The 20,357-nt window shown below is 41.4% G+C and overlaps 1 protein-coding gene across 1 annotated transcript in view; it reads left to right on the top strand.

Moving 5' to 3' along the window:
• LOC149413574 (hemicentin-1-like) overlaps window positions 1–20,357 on the top strand; it is a 111,130-nt gene that overhangs the window by 32,053 nt on the left and 58,720 nt on the right. Inside the window, exons 17-24 of the mRNA XM_089644426.1 lie at window positions 1,425–1,549; window positions 1,976–2,153; window positions 3,711–3,805; window positions 3,906–4,053; window positions 13,877–13,998; window positions 14,612–14,755; window positions 17,188–17,322; window positions 19,083–19,207. Coding sequence (XP_089500552.1) covers window positions 1,425–1,549; window positions 1,976–2,153; window positions 3,711–3,805; window positions 3,906–4,053; window positions 13,877–13,998; window positions 14,612–14,755; window positions 17,188–17,322; window positions 19,083–19,207 — 1,072 coding nt within the window. The remainder of the gene's footprint in view (window positions 1–1,424; window positions 1,550–1,975; window positions 2,154–3,710; window positions 3,806–3,905; window positions 4,054–13,876; window positions 13,999–14,611; window positions 14,756–17,187; window positions 17,323–19,082; window positions 19,208–20,357) is intronic.

The following is a 20,357-nucleotide window of genomic DNA, read 5'->3' as shown; positions in this document are numbered from 1 at the left end:
AATAAAACCAAATATTTAATTTTCTCCAAAAACAAAAGAGGACAACCAATGAATGAGCATATACTCAAACTACATGAATGTCAAAAAAAATTTCCTCAATGTTCCTGCTCGATTATAACTCAAACCAAAAGCATAAAATATCTTGGTATTGAAATTGACGATAAACTACACTGGGATTCACACATTGATCGAACTTCAAAAAAGTTAACTAAATTCATCTACTTCTTCAAAAAATTACGGAACATTTTGTCAGCTAGGGATTTAAAGAGAGTTTACTATGCTTTATGCCACTCCAAATTGGAATATGGAATAATAGGATGGGGCTCAGCAGTATCAAAACATATAAAACAGCTGAAGGTAACTCAGAATTGCATCATAAAGACCATACTAAAGGTTCCCATAAGAACGTCAACAACAGAAATTTTTAAACAATTTGACGTTCCAAGCATACAGAAAATCTATGCCAAAAACATTTTGGTACAACACCTCAAAAATAATTCTCAGGAAAACACCTCACATACTCATAAAACCAGAGCCAAACAAACAGAGATACTAACTATACCAAAGTGTAACTCTACCTTTGGACAAAGAAGCTCTGAATTTTTAGCAGTAAAGGTATATAACAAACTCCCACTTAGTATCAAACAAATCAAAACAAAAAACAACTGCATTAAGAACATTAAATCTTGGCTTAAGGAATTACCGGAAAAATAACTTACTAGCATATTTAAAACATCGTCGTAGAAGTTTCTGGAAACCCTTACCCAAAACATGGAGTCATACCATAGAAGTCGCTGAATAACTTATCCAAAACCTAGTCCCCCTCAGCACAGGATCTCCTAGTGAGGAGGACTATGAATATAATCAACATCTATTTTTTATATATATATTCTTATAAAAATGTAAAAAAATGTATAATATAGCTACTAAATAAAAAAAAATGAACATTTAGACTGTGGCCTGGAACAAGTCAGAGTAGGGCTTGCTTGAATAATAAAGTGAACATTAAGGACGGGTTGTTTCGGAGAATTTGAACAATTCATCAAATTTCAATGTTCATTTCCGGGTTCTGTGAAAGTCCTATTCAAGTTCTGTTATTATATCATTATAGGCTAGTTGCTTGACAAAACTGAAATTAAAACAGAACTTGAAAAAATCTTTCACAGAACTTGAAAATCAACGTTGAAATTTGATGAATTGTTCAAATACTCCGAAACAACCCGTCCTTAGACTGTGGCCTGGAACAAATCAGCAGAACTACACTCATAACGTGAATTTTGGATCCATCAGTTGATCTTCCCTCAATCAATCTTCCACTCAATTATCTGATCTATAATGTAACTAATTAAGATATTAGTTACATTATTTTATTGCAGAGATAATATATGATAAACTAATAAAATGACATGTTGTTTGTGTTCTAGATATACTGATGAGAGTAAAAATCTGATCATATCAGATGTCAAAGAAGTAGATGGCGGAGCGTACACATGCTTTGCTACAAACCCTGTTGGGACAGTCAACAAAAACTTCACTGTCAATGTTATAGGTAAAAATAAAGCAAAAACCTATGTGTATGAACCAGTAAATTCTTAAACAGTAAACTCTGGCGGTATTGAATTTCTTGAACAATCTAACTGTTTTCAGCTTGTAAAGTCATCTCCATAATAAAAATTCATAATTTGCACACAAACATTAAATATTTCGAAACATATTTGGAAACATTCCATATATTGAATATTTCCATGTATTGAATATTTCCATATATTGAATATTTCCAAATATTGAATATTTCCATTTATTGAATATTTCCATAAATTGAATATTTCCATATATTGAATATTTCCACAAATTGAATATTTCCATATATTGAATATTTCTATATGTTACTGAACACTTCCATAATTATTAAACATTTCCATACAATAAATGAATAGTGAATATTTTCATATATGGAATATTTCTATATTTGCAGTGAAACCGCGTATAGTGAATGACCGCACAGAGCCAGTATTGCAGACTGTGGAAGGTCAACTAGTTGTTTTGCCTTGCTCTGTATATGCTGTCCCCGCCCCAGAAATCTCCTGGCTCTTCAATAAAGAACCAATCGTGCCATCTGATAGAATGCAGCTTGACTCGGAAAATACTTTGAGGTAAGCATGATTTGATGATAAAAAAGACTTGATTCAAGAAAATGCTTCATTAAAACAAAGGCCAAAATATGTTTTTCAGACAATATTTAATTAAATCAACTGTAATATTATTTCTAGGCAATCAAATTTTCAAACCAAAAATACATGGTTTTTCATTACTTTGCATTGCATCGCCTTAAACTTAACCTGAAGAGGCCAAAAAAAACTACACCAAATATTTTTTTTTTTTGTTAAAGCCAACACAGCCAATACCATACTTGATAAAGTGACATTTTAATTTTTGTCTTTACCGAACCCCTAATGACGTCCTCCGTGGTCAAGGGGTAAGGAAGGTCGCGGGTTCAAATCCCGGTGTGCGCAAGTTTATTTTATTTGATTAATTTGTGTTATTTCACAATTTATTCAATTAAAATAATTAAGGAACTAAAATTACCAACCTTACAAGAAAGAAGAGAAAGGGGTGACTTGATCGAGACTTTCAAAATTTTATCTGGACATTACAGTTGCCCTAGCATCCAAGAAATCTTCACTACTAATAAAAATATAAATCTCCGTGGACACTCAAAAAAAATTACCAAAACGCCTTTTGCATCTAATCCTAGAAAACTCTTCCTTGCAAATAGAGTAGTGGATGCTTGGAACAAACTCCCACAACATGTCATCGATGCAACAAATATAAATCAATTCAAAGCTCTATTGGATTCACATTTGGAGAGAAGAAAGGACTTAGTTCAAACTTAAAACACTCAATTACTGGCAAACTTGTTGTGAAATCAGATATGAGCGAATCAGCAGAATGCTGCCTGCTCATTACATAATAATAATAATAATAATATATAGTATACTTACGGTGCCTTCCAGAGTGGAAGATACTCTCAGTATCGCCCTGGTGTAAGACCACCATTCAGAATTGAAACGTTACTTGAAATGGCTTTAGCCGTGTTTGGTGACCAGATCTGAATAATACTCCCCCACCATCCTCTTCCCTATCTTCTTCCCCTCCTCACTACCTTCAGTCTCACAACATAACTCAATTAGGGATGCCATAGTTTCAATGGCTCTAAATGGTTGGAAGCAGTTGGGACTCTTGTGCGGTATTCACTTCACCAAAAAATCCAGTAGAGGTAATATCTGAAGGCAAAATGAATGTATAAGGACGACACTATGATTGCAGTGCTTTGTACCGTGCACGGGCACGATTCTTCAACAGTGCAAATGCAGGCCTCTAGGGGTTAAAAAAATTTAACAGCAGGCTTCTAAAAATCTTTAATTCAACAAAAGGTTTCAGGAAACCGGAAATCCGAAGAAATGGATTTTTAGCCGCTAACTGACTAACTAACCATCACGCAGGTGTAGGCAGATAGGACGGACCGCCAAACAACTCAGTCTTGGCACACACTTCTTGCCTCATTCACATTCATACATCATCTCATACATATTCTATTATTCTGACTCTTGACATATCAGTCGAGTATCTGATACACTCGATCGTGCCATGTCTTACTCGGGCGTCCCCGACTTTGCTAATATATAATATTGTGGGTATGTTGTTTTCAGATTCGTGGCAAATCTCACTGACTCTGGGATATATCAATGCGAGGCAATAAACAAGGCGGGAAATTCAAGTCAAGAATACCTTGTGTTAGTCTTTGGTATGATAAACCATAAATAATATTTTCAATAAAACTAATCAGTATTTTATAATAAATGAAGCATTGATAATAATACAGTTTGTTATGTAATTTGTTTCAGTACCTCCATACATCTATCCTTCCGGAAATGAAGTTGTGAAAGTGGCCGAAGGATCCTATATTGCTTTGGATTGTCACGCTATTGGCTTCCCTGAACCAAGCATCATTTGGTCCAAGAATGGCCAGCCTATAAACTCCAGCGATATTATGTGAGAAAACATTTTAAATTTTGGGTGGGACTTGGCCTTCTCCTTAAATGCTCTCCATTGGCTGCGGTCCCTCACCATTGGCTTCCAGTCCTCAGTTCTTCCCGTACTGCTCAAATCCACCTCCACGCAGCCTATCCAATGAATCATTATTTTTTTGTGGCAACACAACATCAAGAACTTTTTTTTTTTTTTTTTTTTTTTTATAGTCGGAGGCGGTTTACTTACGTTCCCCGCGAGCACTTAGGCCATAGGCCCATTGTACTATCTCCCATTTTACCTCATTTCCTTGCCAGTAACCCGGTCCCTTTTATGAAGTTCACCAGGGCTGTCTTGTTGACTTACCTGCTTGGTAAGCGAACTGTAACTCGTGGAGGGGCTTCTCTTTCAGTGCCCCGTCCCTTATGTGCCTGTCCATTAGCCTCTCCATTGTCTTCAAAAGAAATGAGGTGAGGCTAATTGGGCGGAATGCACCTGGTTGGTCGTAGTCAGCTCTCCCCGGTTTGGGTATGAACACTACCCTTGTCTTCCGCCATGGTATGGGGATGTATCCGAGGGCACAGCATGCCCTCAGGATCTTCGTCACCGGAAGTAGGATTGTATCTAGGCCCCTCTGTAGAAGTGCCGGAAAGATTCCATCCTCTCCTGCGCTTTTAAAAGGGTCAAACCCTCTGATTGCCCATTTAACTCTGGAGGGAGTAACTATTTTAGCCGCAGTGTCCCAGTCCTTACCTTCCCGTGTAACTCGGGCTGGTGGTGGACCGGTATCATCTGCTTCTAACTTTTTGTAGCCGGGAAAATGTTTCCCCAGCAGTACCTCCAACTCCTCCTCCCAACTGTTGGTATATCCTCCATCAGCTTTTTTGAATGGGCCTTTTGCTGCCCCTGGGTCTTTTGCAAGAATTTTTTGGATTCTTGCAGTCTGTGGGATGGTTTCCACCTCCCCACAGTATTTCTCCCAGGAGCATGTTTTGGCTTTCTGGATTGCCACCTTGTACTCTTTCTGGTATTGCTTGTGGGCATCCCAGTTTCCTGACTTTTTGGCCTTGTTGAAAGCTTGCCTTACTATTTTCCGTAGCTCCTGCAGTCTTCTGCTCCACCACGGTGTTTTGTCCCTGGTACTTGTCTTCAGAGGGCAGCTATTTTCGTATGCCCTTATCATTGAGTCCCTCAGTACTTCTACTGCGTCCTCAATTTCTTCGGGGCAGCCGTATTTAGCTGGGAATCTTGTCATTCCTATATTTAGTTCCTCCGAGTATCTAGTCCAGTCAGTTGCTTTTGGGTTCCTATATGTATCGGTCCCCGTTTTGCTTGTTTCTCCCTCTAGTTTAAATTCTATGTGTCGGTGGTCCGACAGGGATGGTTCGTCCGATACTCTCCATCCTGAGACTCTTAATGTTCCTAGGGTCAGGTCTATCACCTCCTGTCTGTTACTTATAACGAAGGTGGGTTCCCTACCTCTATTAAGAATCTCAAGGTTCACTGTCATCAGGTATTCCAGGAGGTCCTGTCCTCGTTTGTTGATGTCCGTACTCCCCCACACAGTGTGGTGCGAGTTAGCATCTGCTCCGAGTATCAGTTCCCTACCCTTCTCCCTGCAGTCTTGGACGAGTCTCGTTATTTCCCTTGAGGGTGGTGGTTCCACAGAGTCATAGGGCATGTATGCTGATGCCACAACTACTTCCCTGCTTCTTTGGTCCAGCGTGACCTGTAGCTTCACAGCCACTAAGTCCCTACTGCAGTGTTCGGGTAGCAGTGTGCCAGGTATCCCTCTGATGAGAATACAGGCCCTGGGTCTGTCCCCCGACTCGTTATAATAGATTAGACCTTGGTTCATGTTTAGTCCTCTGACCTTCCCCCTATAAGTCCAGGGTTCTTGGATCAGCGCGACGTCCACACTGTCCCGAGTGACTCTACTGCTAAGCACTGCAGTCGCTGCCGGACTGCGGTGCAAGTTTATTTGAATGAACTGTAAGTTTTTAGCCATTACTGCCTAATCCTTAAGTCATTCCTCCTATTTACGCTCCTCGGTGTTAGGAGAGCGCACCGTGAAAGTGGCCTTCCTTATCCCGACATGCGCCGTCATCCCCATCTCCCTCAGCACCTTCACACTTTCCTCGTCCACACTCATGATCAGGCGATACATGTTCTTATCCCTGATCGAGTCGTGGACGATCCATTTTTTTGTGTGTAGCCGGGGAGTCTGGTTCTCCAGCAGTTGTAGCAACCTCTCGGTGCTTACTGCTCCATTTTCGGGGATTACTGCCATAACCTTTACGTACTTTGGCAGTTCCTGCAACCCCACCACCTCCAGGTCGCAGCCCTGCCATTTCCGTATGGTCGGCACCATCTCCCTCAGCCATGTCTCTGACTCCTTGTCGGAGCAGGTCATTTTCAGGACGCCCCTCTGAGTGAAGCATTCGTCGAATCTGGGTTTGAACTGCCCCTTTGGGATGCTCAAAATCAGATCCGCGGCCGCCTCACTCACGAGGGCCTCCTGCTCTTTTGTAAATTCTTCCTCTCTGTTCCTATGTACAACAGCCACTCGAATTTTATTTCCAGCGGCTTCCGCATAGGTAGCAGAGGTGAGAATTCCTCGGGGCTTTTTCCTGGAATTTCCCGGTGAAAGCCCCAAGGGTTTAGGTTCTGGTGAGGTTCTTCTCCTCTTCCCAGCCTTCTTTTCCCCGGGCGTTCCAGGTTGCTCCCGGTTACCTTCTGCGGTCCCCGTTAGCTTCCGGTCTGTCCCTGGTTTGCCTTGCCTGGTTCCGGCCTTCGAGGTCCCTGGTTGTCCCCAGCGGACTTTTACAGTCCCTGGTTGTTCCCGGTTTCCTTCCTGCCGCCCCTGCTTCTCTCTTTTGAGTTTTCTCCTCGCAGCCCCACTGAGTTTCTTACTGATGTGAATTTTTTTCACATCGTCTGACAGGGACTTTACCTTGTCTTCCTCAGCGGTGGTTGTTGGAGTGAGTCTCTTCTTTAAGTCCCCCCCTCTCCGCTGGTTCCCCGAGGGCCCCAGTTGGAGTCGGGGGTTCTTAAAGAAGTTGTTTTCCAGGTCCCCTGATGGTCCCTGCATTTCCACGTCTGGATCCCCTGGGGGATCCCGCCGTGTTGCGTCCGTCGGAGGTCCTTCTTTATGGTTCCCAGAGGGCCCCTCAAGGGAAGAGTCCACCAGGGTGGTCCCATCTCTCCTCTCCACTTCCTCTTGGTTCCTCAAAGGCCCCAAGAGGGATGAGTCCACCGAGGCGGCCCCAACTCCTCCTTCCACTCCCCCTAGGTTCCTTAAAGGTCCCTCGTCAGTGTTGTTTTGGTTTTTGTTTTTACAGTCCATATTTGGTCCCACGAGTATCTAGGGAAATAAAAGGTCCACCCCAGCAGAGCCCCGAATGCTGGGGTAAGGTCTGTATACTCCGAGATGCGACCTTGTGTCTCGGAGGAACCGTTCGTGACACTGTTCCCCAGTGTCATTCAGCCCTGAGCACGGTATCTCACACCTTAGCTTGGGATGGCTATTGCAGGTCGTGTTTCCACTCCCTGAGCGATGGGTTCGCCACACTCCCTACGCTAAAACATCAAGAACACTTATTGAGAAGTCCTTCATTCTAAGGCGATGGTTGAATTATTGCGATTAAGCAATCATTACGTCTTTATCTACGTATTGATCTGACGAAGCCCATAGTAGAGGGAAACCGATTCAACTCAAAATAAGTTAGCAAAAAGAGTTTTTAATTAATTAACTTCCGATTTTATGTCTGGGTTAAATCATCTCCATAGGAAAAACTAAACCCTTCCACACACTTTTCCACAAATGATCATCTAGTCAATCAACATTATGCAAGTGCATTATTTATTTTTTTTATTTTTTTATAGTCGGAGGCGGTTTACTTACGTTCCCCGCGAGCACTTAGGCCATAGGCCCATTGTACTATCTCCCATTTTACCTCATTCCCTTGCCAGTAACCCGGTCCCTTTTATGAAGTTCACCAGGGCTGTCATTGGATATGTGGCGATGTCTTCTGGTTCCACACTGTGTCTTCCCAGGTATCTGAGCCTTATTCCCAGCAGAGCGGGACATTGGCACCATAGGTGAATTGGAGTCTCTTCCTCCTCTTCACATTTCCTACAGATGTTGGTGTTTTCCACTCCCAACAGTTGCATGTGTCTCCTGAGATGGCAGTGTCCCGTTAATAGTCCTACCAGTTCCCTCAGTGAGTTTCTGTCCATATCGAGTAGTTGCCTGGTTCGGTTAGGGTCCGGTCCGTTTATGAGTACTTTAGATTGCCTCATTCCGGGTGCCTTCTTCCATTCCTTCCAGTGTTGGGATTTGACCCACCTCTTGATGTAGTTTGGTGTGGCAAGCTGCTACTCCTACGGCCGGCTCAGTTTCCACAAGTGGTGCTTTCGCCCCTTTCCTTGCTAGTTCGTCAGCCCGCTCGTTGCCCTCAATACCTTTATGTCCTGGTACCCAGAGCAGGGTTACTTTATTGATGGTCGCCAGTTCTATTAGGATAGTCCTGCATTCCATCACCAGTCTGGAGTCACATCGGTTACTTTCCAGTGCCATTAAGGCCGCCTGGCTATCCGAACATATGTTTATGTTCTTATTTCTGTACCCGATACTCATATTCTCCTGTGCGCAGGCTAAGATGGCTTTCATCTCAGCTTGAAACACAGTGCAGTGCATTCCTAGAGGTATACTGAGTTCCCTCTTAGATCCCTGTAGACAGACCCCGGCCCCTGTTCTTTCCTCCATCTTGGACCCGTCTGTGAACCAGATTAGTTCCTGTTTGGAGTTTGGACCTGGGACCGTGTCCCATTCCTCCCTTGTGGGGTACGTCACTTTAAACAGCTGTCCGAAGAAGTATTCGGCTTGTTTGCCGTCCTGCTTCATCCCAGCCGTCGGACTAATTGCCCTCAGTCTTATTCCTATCTCCGTGTGACTGTTTCTGGGCAACTCTCCTCTCCATTGGCCATTGCAATGTAACCTGTAGGCTGCCGCCATCGCCGCCCCCTCTATTTCTATGTTTAGTGGGGGTAGGTTCAGCAGCACTCCCATGGCTAGTATTGGAGTGGTTCTCATGGCTCCTGTGATGCTTCTGCATGCAAGTCCCTGTATGTGATTGAGTGTGACCATCACTGTTTTCAGTGTTGTTCTCCTCCACCAGACCAGGGCTGCGTGCATGATCCTTGGTTTTACAACGGCTGTGTAAAGCCATTGCATCATTTTAGGTTTGAGACCCCACGTTCTGCCGCAGATTCGCCTAGTTGCCCACATCAGAGCACAGGCCTTTCTGCCTACAGTTTCCACCTGGTTTTTCCAGCTCAGTTTGGCATCTATGATGACTCCGAGGTACTTAACCGTGTCAGAGGGTTCTAATTCCTTTCCATAGAAGGTTAGATTGCTCCATTCTTCTAGTTTCCTTTTACGCGTAAAGATTACTAGTTCTGTCTTGTCTGGGTTGACTGACAGTCCTGTTTCTTCACACCATTCTTCCACTGTTGCCAGTGTTGACTGTATAAGGCCTCGGGTTGTGTCTGCATCCCAACACCTTATTATGGTTGCAATGTCATCCGCATACCCTTGCGTATATAGGCCCCTGTTGTTGAGTTTCCGGATGAGGTTGTCCACCACCAGGCTCCACAGCAAGGGTGATAAGACCCCTCCCTGTGGACACCCTCGTGTCACCAGCACTTTGATGCTTACCTCACCCCTTGTCACCGTAAGTATCCGGCCTGAGAGCATGTTCCTCAGCCACCTTCTGGTGGTTTTGTCGAGTCCATGTCTTTCTGCCGCTTCATCAATGGATTTAATAGTGGTGCAGTTAAATGCTCCCTCTATATCCAGGAATAGCCCTACCGCCAGTTCCCCAGTCGCTTGTGCCTGCTCCAGTTTGTACACCAACCTGTGCAGTGCCGCGTCGACTGACTTACCTGCTTGGTAAGCGAACTGTAACTCGTGGAGGGGCTTCTCTTTCAGTGCCCCGTCCCTTATGTGCCTGTCCATTAGCCTCTCCATTGTCTTCAAAAGAAATGAGGTGAGGCTAATTGGGCGGAATGCACCTGGTTGGTCGTAGTCAGCTCTCCCCGGTTTGGGTATGAACACTACCCTTGTCTTCCGCCATGGTATGGGGATGTATCCGAGGGCACAGCATGCCCTCAGGATCTTCGTCACCGGAAGTAGGATTGTATCTAGGCCCCTCTGTAGAAGTGCCGGAAAGATTCCATCCTCTCCTGCGCTTTTAAAAGGGTCAAACCCTCTGATTGCCCATTTAACTCTGGAGGGAGTAACTATTTTAGCCGCAGTGTCCCAGTCCTTACCTTCCCGTGTAACTCGGGCTGGTGGTGGACCGGTATCATCTGCTTCTAACTTTTTGTAGCCGGGAAAATGTTTCCCCAGCAGTACCTCCAACTCCTCCTCCCAACTGTTGGTATATCCTCCATCAGCTTTTTTGAATGGGCCTTTTGCTGCCCCTGGGTCTTTTGCAAGAATTTTTTGGATTCTTGCAGTCTGTGGGATGGTTTCCACCTCCCCACAGTATTTCTCCCAGGAGCATGTTTTGGCTTTCTGGATTGCCACCTTGTACTCTTTCTGGTATTGCTTGTGGGCATCCCAGTTTCCTGGCTTTTTGGCCTTGTTGAAAGCTTGTCTTACTATTTTCCGTAGCTCCTGCAGTCTTCTGCTCCACCACGGTGTTTTGTCCCTGGTACTTGTCTTCAGAGGGCAGCTATTTTCGTATGCCCTTATCATTGAGTCCCTCAGTACTTCTACTGCGTCCTCAATTTCTCCGGAGCAGCCGTATTTAGCTGGGAATCTTGTCATTATATTAATCTTGTCTATATTTAGTTCCTCCGAGTATCTAGTCCAGTCAGTTGCTTTTGGGTTCCTATATGTATCGGTCCCCGTTTTGCTTGTTTCTCCCTCTAGTTTAAATTCTATGTGTCGGTGGTCCGACAGGGATGGTTCGTCCGATACTCTCCATCCTGAGACTCTTAATGTTCCTAGGGTGAGGTCTATCACCTCCTGTCTGTTACTTATAACGAAGGTGGGTTCCCTACCTCTATTAAGAATCTCAAGGTTCACTGTCATCAGGTATTCCAGGAGGTCCTGTCCTCGTTTGTTGATGTCCGTACTCCCCCACACAGTGTGGTGCGAGTTAGCATCTGCTCCGAGTATCAGTTCCCTACCCTTCTCCCTGCAGTCTTGGACGAGTCTCGTTATTTCCCTTGAGGGTGGTGGTTCCACAGAGTCATAGGGCATGTATGCTGATGCCACAACTACTTCCCTGCTTCTTTGGTCCAGCGTGACCTGTAGCTTCACAGCCACTAAGTCCCTACTGCAGTGTTCGGGTAGCAGTGTGCCAGGTATCCCTCTGATGAGAATACAGGCCCTGGGTCTGTCCCCCGACTCGTTATAATAGATTAGACCTTGGTTCATGTTTAGTCCTCTGACCTTCCCCCTATAAGTCCAGGGTTCTTGGATCAGCGCGACGTCCACACTGTCCCGAGTGACTCTACTGCTAAGCACTGCAGTCGCTGCCGGACTGCGGTGCAAGTTTATTTGAATGAACTGTAAGTTTTTAGCCATTACTGCCTAATCCTTAAGTCATTCCTCCTATTTAAGCTCCTCGGTGTTAGGAGAGCGCACCGTGAAAGTGGCCTTCCTTATCCCGACATGCGCCGTCATCCCCATCTCCCTCAGCACCTTCACACTTTCCTCGTCCACACTCATGATCAGGCGATACATGTTCTTATCCCTGATCGAGTCGTGGACGATCCATTTTTTTGTGTGTAGCCGGGGAGTCTGGTTCTCCAGCAGTTGTAGCAACCTCTCGGTGCTTACTGCTCCATTTTCGGGGATTACTGCCATAACCTTTACGTACTTTGGCAGTTCCTGCAACCCCACCACCTCCAGGTTGCAGCCCTGCCATTTCCGTATGGTCGGCACCATCTCCCTCAGCCATGTCTCTGACTCCTTGTCGGAGCAGGTCATTTTCAGGACGCCCCTCTGAGTGAAGCATTCGTCGAATCTGGGTTTGAACTGCCCCTTTGGGATGCTCAAAATCAGATCCGCGGCCGCCTCACTCACGAGGGCCTCCTGCTCTTTTGTAAATTCTTCCTCTCTGTTTCTATGTACAACAGCCACTCGAATTTTATTTCCAGCGGCTTCCGCACAGGTAGCAGAGGTGAGAATTTATTTATTTATTTATTTTATTTATTTAGTACAGGTGATGATATAATGACACATGTAGATAAAAAATACTTTGACTGCCCAACTAGGAAGAATTCCCGTTTTAGGACAGTCAATTCCTCGGGGCTTTTTCCTGGCATTTCCCGGTGAAAGCCCCAAGGGTTTAGGTTCTGGTGAGGTTCTTCTCCTCTTCCCAGCCTTCTTTTCCCCGGACGTTCCAGGTTGCTCCCGGTTACCTTGTGCGGTCCCCGTTAGCTTCCGGTCTGTCCCTGGTTTGCCTTGCCTGGTTCCGGCCTTCGAGGTCCCTGGTTGTCCCCAGCGGACTTTTACAGTCCCTGGTTGTTCCTGGTTTCCTTCCTGCCGCCCCTGCTTCTCTCTTTTGAGTTTTCTCCTCACAGCCCCACTGAGTTTCTTACTGATGTGAATTTTTTCCACATCGTCTGACAGGGACTTTACCTTGTCTTCCTCAGCGGTGGTTGTTGGAGTAAGTCTCTTCTTTAAGTCCCCCCCTCTCCGCTGGTTCCCCGAGGGCCCCAGTTGGAGTCAGGGGTTCTTAAAGAAGTTATTTTCCAGGTCCCCTGATGGTCCCTGCATTTCCACGTCTGGATCCCCTGGGGGATCCCGCCGTGTTGCGTCCGTCGGAGGTCCTTCTTTATGGTTCCCAGAGGGCCCCTCAAGGGAAGAGTCCACCAGGGTGGTCCCATCTCTCCTCTCCACTTCCTCTTGGTTCCTCAAAGGCCCCAAGAGGGATGGGTCCACCGAGGCGGCCTCAACTCCTCCTTCCACTCCCCCTAGGTTCCTTAAAGGTTCCTCGTCAGTGTTGTTTTGGTTTTTGTTTTTACAGTCCATATTTGGTCCCACGAGTATCTAGGGAAATAAAAGGTCCACCCCAGCAGAGCCCCGAATGCTGGGGTAAGGTCTGTATACTCCGAGATGCGACCTTGTGTCTCGGAGGAACCGTTCGTGACACTGTTCCCCAGTGTCATTCAGCCCTGAGCACGGTATCTCACACCTTAGCAAGTGCATTATATAAGCAAAATAAATACAAAACAATACAAGAACAACACGTCAACTCACCAGAGATCAAATGGGAAAATAATTCACCGACTCCAGATATTTTCATATCAGAGGGTTCGTCTCGGTAGAACTCCTTACAGGGCCTATAAATCCTTCTGATCCCTCAACATGAATATTTAAAAAATCTTTCGTTATCCTACATGTATTCAAAATGACCGATTTTCGCATCTTTATATATAAATTTTTTGATAGATCTAATACGCCTAAATTTTTAATGAGAGAGCTAGGTATAATGCCAGTAGCCGAAATAACAAATGGTAATATTTTTATAGTTTGAGAATGCCAAATTCTTTTTATCTCATTTCCTAGATCTGTGTATTTTCTTATTTTTTCAAACAGATTATAATATTACAATTTGAAATTTTAAATCGAGTTCAAATTTGAAATTTTTATAAAAATCGGTCGCAGCTATTTAATGTCTCATAAAATGTGTCAAAGTGTAGCCCCAGCTCCAAAAATTTTTCACCAGTTTACTGACACCATACAGAACATGAATATGTTTGTCTTTGTTGTTTGTATTAATTCAAAAACTGTACGACCTTGTTAGTATTTATATTTATATTTCAGAATAAACGATTCGGGGCGACTGAACATCACAAAAGTAAGCAGAAATAATTCAGGAACGTTTATTTGTGAAGCCGAGAATTATGCGGGATTTTCTGAGAAGATTTTCTACGTTGTTCTGAATGGTAAAAAAAAAACATATTACATACAAAACTAAACATAAATACTGTTCTATTTCAAGTTCTTATTAGAGAATCTCGTTTTCTAGACTTTACTCAAAATTTTAGCAATCTTATATTGAATTTTTTATAACTGGCGGTATTGTTATTGTCTTAACCTTTTGAATAATTAATTGTTCTTTTCATATAAAACTTTATCATAGTGATATTAAGATAGCGGAAAAAAACTCGATAGACTATAATTAACACAGTACCGGGAATGCTGGTGATAAAGAAGAGATATTGGACAATCCTGCATGCTACATTTGTTGTCCGTCTTTCATGCAGTATCTCTCATACAAAACATCAGTCGCACATTCATTACGGTTAGTGCCGCAATAGTGAGCAGCTAGTAGCGGACGACTTTGCTTGCTCCATGCAATCTCATCTCGGCAAATTGCATTTTCAAACAAATATCTCATTCACAAATCACCGGATACTTGTTGCTGTCGAGTCGCCAACAGAATTTATTTTGCCTAAAATGAACTGCTACAAGCTGCTTGTCTATTGCGGCCCTCGCTTAATACTTTTAGCACTTTGACATCGTCAATATAATGTTAATGATTTGCAATGTTTTCAGAGCTTCCCAATATTCTGCCAAGCGAACTTCCAGTGAATATACAACTTTTGGCAGGAGAAGATGAGTTCAATATTCCCTGCAGGGCCAGTGGAAATCCTGCTCCATATGTTTCCTGGATGAAGGATGGAAAATACATCCTAAATGGTATGCTATAAATATATTCAGTCTCACTTATAAAGATTCTCTAATACGCAAGCTGCAGCGCTTGTATAGCTATACGGTGGAGAGGGCCGTATACTACTTGGGTTAAAATATTTACTCATAATAATATTACTGCAAGATTTTTGGACTGATTTCTTTCCGATCCTCAAAACACGGTCATTTTTGCATTTTGCGTTTATTTGCTAACTTCACATTTCTTCATGTCATTGACTCGGTCTCCTTTGAATTGCTTCAAAATTGGCCAATTTGATTATGCATTATGTATTTGCTTTGGTAAATCGATATTTTGATTTAAAATATTTTTCTGATAGTGCTGCAAATGGGTATTACTGCTTTTTTACATTTTTGTTGTGCAACCGATCGATATCTGTCAAATCAACCAGATTGTTAAAAAGTCCGAGATCTCAGTCTTAATACGATGGTAATACATCCCTAATCCTTGGGGTCGGGCGGTTTAAAAATCTGTCAGCCACTAATACTGCGGTATTACGGCCGGCAGACGCAGTACGCATGTGCTTGATTTAGAGTAACATTTTCTAATAACCTGTTCTTATCCCTCAGTATTATCTATTATGAGTAAGACGGATTATGTTTACACTAAACAAGAGTCAACCCAAAATGCGGGAAAAGTTGTCAGGATAAAAGAATACAGAGGAAAAGGATATGGGTTTAAAGAAATATAACAAGCGAGTACCTAAATGACTATGTGTCTAAATGACTAAGGGGGTATTTCACTATGTCGGGCTAAATATCTGACTAGCTGGCCGTTGGCTGGCTTTAAAGATCAGAATAACTTCGTTATTCAACGGCGACCGTTTCACCATTGTTGCCGAGCTTCCGGATAGATAACACTCGAAATAGTCTGGCAACATCGCAAAATGTTTGCAGTTACCCCATCTACTGCAACGCCTGTCATGTTTTGCCGCAATGTCTATGGAATGCTAGCCTCAACGCCAATTGACAAGTTTCCCGCCACAGTCCGCACACCGCAAAGTGTGCATTTTTTTGGTTATGTTATGTTGATTATCAGGTCATTTTAGATAGATTCGTGTCGAATTAATACATTGTTTCTTATTTTGAACACAATCAAATAATTCAGGATGGATCATACAAGCATTCAAATTCATTCGAGCTCTTAAAACTCGCGGCCTTCGCATCGCCGCCCTTTCACCTGCTTCTGTAAATCAAAAACCTCGGTATCCATAATAATTCGCAACAAAATTCGACTCACTTCTCCGCTGTCGAACTCGGAATGTTTTGACGCCATCTTTGATTCGAGGAATAGTGCCTAACGTGAGGTTCGAGCACTGATTAGTCAAATCGAACTTTAACCCGAGCGTTAGCGTTATTCAGATATAGTGAAAACGAAAAAATGACTAATCCGAGGATTAGTGCTTAGTCAGAACATAATCAGAGATAGTGAAATGCCCCCTAAGTGTATTATTATATCATTACAACAGAATTTTGCATCGAGTAGTTCAAGTTGGTATATGTATCTTTTTTAAATAGTATAAAACAAAGTTGCTATCCGCGAGATAGTAATGAGATACATCAACATAATGTAGTACGGAATTGTATATCTTAAAAAGGCCTATAGAAAAGTCCACGATGGTATATGTCTATCTCCTAAGGATAACCCCCAGCAACGCTGGGTACAGAGGCGGTTCCTTGGTACGTGCATTTGTGAATTGCACTGCTTGTCTTCAATCTCCACATAACAAATTACAACGACATCTGTGCCCCAGTGATCGATGTAAGAAATTCGTAATTCCCGTCAGGTCATTATTTGAGCTATCTTCTAGTAAAAAAATCCCGCGCAAGAGCAAGCGGTCGTGCATACCCAGATATGCACAGAACCAACTTTTACCATACTACTAAAACAGCATCGGGCGGTATCGAGACAGCCCGAAGTAGCCGAAACGGTGACATGAGCGAGACAGATTACACTCTTAACGTCAAATTACGTGTTAGAGCAGTGCAGATACATAACCCATTCCGTGCATTATCGAAGTGCTTTGACTGCGTGTGAATTTTGCATCACTTTGATCATGTGTAATCCAATGCGTTTGGAATGGATTCGCTTAGAAATACTAATGTTCAATGTTAACGCAACAACATTAACACATTGGAACTCGTTCGCGGTGAAATCAAACGGTTTCGCTATATTTTCAACGATGAATTGAGTGTCCTTTATTTTCGAGATAATTTTGTATTATTTAATCAGTTATTTTACAAATATAACTTAGAAGATAGAATGAATTGCAGTAGGTGTTCCCATTCATTAATTTGCTCCTCCTAAATTACAGACTAGGTACATTTTAAAAGTGAAATGCACTGCTGGTAATTACAGTCACGGGCCGCGTCTGGCTGGGTACACGTCAGATAGTTATGTATAAAATTAAACTCTTTTACAGATCTACACACCAAAGTTCACGCTGATGGCACCCTGTCTCTAAGACTGGTAACAGAAGACCTGAGCGGGAAATACACCTGCCAAGCCGCTAACACGGAGGGTTCCATAGAGATTGACTATCACGTTCAAGTTATTGGTAAGTTTGCTTAGTATCTACCATATTTATAGACTTTATGGTTATTGAGTTCTCCGTAAAGAACACATAACTACATATATTGTCATTTGGCAAATGATTCTGAGAATGTGACATGAAACGGATAGATCAGCAGAGTGGTGAACCAGGAGGCATGCGGTATTAATGGTCCTTGGAAGCGGTGTTACATATTTAAAAACATTTAAATCACTCAAGCGATAGCTACCAATATTTGGGTAAGAATTTATTATTTATTTATTTATTCATTTTTGGGAAATCGACAGTTTACATTTAATCAGTTTGTATATAAGTGTTATTTAGTAAAATAAAACCAATTATGGATTTCCTCCTTGTGACTTTAACTGAGACAGCATAATTTAAATTTCTACAAAACCTAAAAACATGGGATAAATAGTAAAATTTAGGTGACTTCATTGGCTTTAAACCACAGAAAGCAGTTTAAATGTTTCCATATTAATATTCGGAGGTATAAGAGTGCAACTGAATCTAAAACCGGAAATCTCTATACTCGGTTGATTAACTTATATTCTGTGGAAGAAAATACCTACTTCTAAAATGATTATTTTTTTATTTACTATTCATTAACGCTTTATCAGGCTTTTACAGAGGAAATCGACAATTTATGTATGTAAGTGTAACATAATACATGGATAATAGCATAACTATATATAAAAAAAATCAAATGCTAATACTAAGGACGGGTTGTTTCGGAGAATTTGAACAATTCATCAAATTTCAACGTTCGTTTCCGGGTTCTGTGAAAGTCCTATTCAAGTTCTGTTATTATATGATTATAGGCTAGTTGCTTGACAGAACTGAAATAAAAACAGAACTTGAAAAAATCTTCCGCATAACTGGAAAATGAATGTTGAAATTTGATGAATTGTTCAAATTCTCCGAAACAACCCGTCCTAAGATTAACATCAAATCCAAATAATTGATATTGTAAATTTATTTATTTATTGCATCTCACTATACATAAAACACTTTTTTTCACATAAAAATCTACCTCACTAGGACTAAGCCTGTATCGAGGTTAACAATTTACATTTGAGTGAAGCAAACATAAGAGTATCACAAACATAAAGTAATTTTACATAAAAACACAAAATATTTCAAAATTAAAGAAAAAATGAGTATTAGATGTGTTACCAGATGGGTAATTTGACAGTATATTGTAACAATATTTGAACCATAACTAATCATTATTCAAAAGAAGAAGCAAAGTAGATAATAAAGACAGATAGGGTGACATTCAGTTTTTAGCAAATGGGACTTATATAAAATCTTATTATTTAAGAAAGGACAAGGATGAAAAAATATTAAGACAAATATTTAAGATAAATAAAGCAAAGTTTCAAATATAAAGTAAGTATGTACATTGTACATTCGTTTATACATACAATTATTTATGTTTGTTGCGAACCAGTAACACTGAAAACAGGAAAATAATTTACTCGTAAGGTATATAAAAAATAAATATTTCTTTAATTTACTGATATGTATTAAAAAACAGAAGTTTAAAAAAAAGAAAAAAATAAGGTCTGTTTTATATATAGAAAAAAAACAAAACTAATAGTAATGGCAAAATACCAACGTTTTAATTAATGAAATGGTAAATAAATCAAAGTTATACATATCAAGTATTATGAATTGAATGACCTTAAATAATCACACAAAAAAAGAAAAAATTGCAAGGACTTCGAACTGCTAACTGGAGGATTTTGTTTTTATAATTCCAGCGCCTCCCGCATTGTTGGACGCAGATGAACACGAGAAGACCATCATTGCTTTAGAAGGAACCACAACTAATCTGGAATGTCCCCTCCAGCCCTCTTTGTTTATGCCAAACGTTCAGTGGTACAAGGTAACTTAGACACAGAGATGTGCAAAATGGGTACCCAAAACCATTTGAAATGCAAAATGGAAATGGGTCAAAACTTTTCTGTTTGAAAATGCAAAATGCAAAATGGTTTTTAGAAAAGCATTTCAAATGCAAAATGCAAAATACCTATTTTCAAAATGCATTGAAAATGCAAAATGGTTTCTCATTCAAACAATTAAAATAATTATAGAATTTTTAAACAATTTTGTCATTTAATAATGGACATCAATGTAGAACAAACATATTACATGATGGTAAATCCAAAAACACCACGACTACAGATTATGAAACCACAAAAAATTTGCGCGGGACTAATGTTGCCAACGTAAAAACATAGAAACTGCTATCTAACATTTAATATTACAGCGTCATGGCCATGTTCAGTATTTAAATCAGTATTTTTTGTAATGGTATCACTCAATTGCCAGGGCTCCTACCAGGGAGCAACTTGACAAATGTAAATTATCTCTCATAGCGAGGTTGAGGACCGACTGATATTTGGGGCTTATGAAAAAAAGATGAGTGGAGAAAGTAGGAAGAATGTTGCAAAAAAGCATTTAAAATGGAAAATGCATTGAGAAAAGCATTTAAAATGCAAAATGGAAAATACCCATTTTGCATTTTGCATTTTCATTTGAAATGGATTTAATTGAAATAAAGCACATCTGAAAAGGAAAGGAAAGGAATGAAGCAACTACAAGTGGCGTTTCGCTCCATCTGCGATTACTTTGTTCCTTTCCCATAAGTTGAGCTTCAGTTCGGCAGTTCGGCTCGCGTATGTATACGTAACATTACATTGCATTATTTCATCAGCTTAATTCGTAGACTGCGTAACTCCATTCTTTTCGAAAGCAAGATAATGCCATTTGGTGTTAAAATTAGTCCAGCTTCGAATAATGATTTCGTGAAAAAATCCACTTTGCTTTTAAAGACAAATTAGTAATATCTCCATGATGCCATTTTGTGGAATTATGTAAACTTCCTAACTCTGTTTTAAAATAAAAAAGCCTTTAATTACAAACGTTTAATGATTGATAATAAACTACAGAAAAATATGGCATATTCTGAACATAAATATAAATGATAACTGTCTCGAGACAGGCTACTTTATAAACTAGAAATATACTGTGTC

Source organism: Hesperophylax consimilis, chromosome 21 (genome assembly GCF_061612785.1).
Source record: "Hesperophylax consimilis isolate HC1 chromosome 21, BYU_Hcon_1.0, whole genome shotgun sequence".
Classification (NCBI taxonomy): domain Eukaryota; kingdom Metazoa; phylum Arthropoda; class Insecta; order Trichoptera; family Limnephilidae; genus Hesperophylax; species Hesperophylax consimilis.
This window is presented reverse-complemented; position numbering and strand designations above follow the sequence as displayed.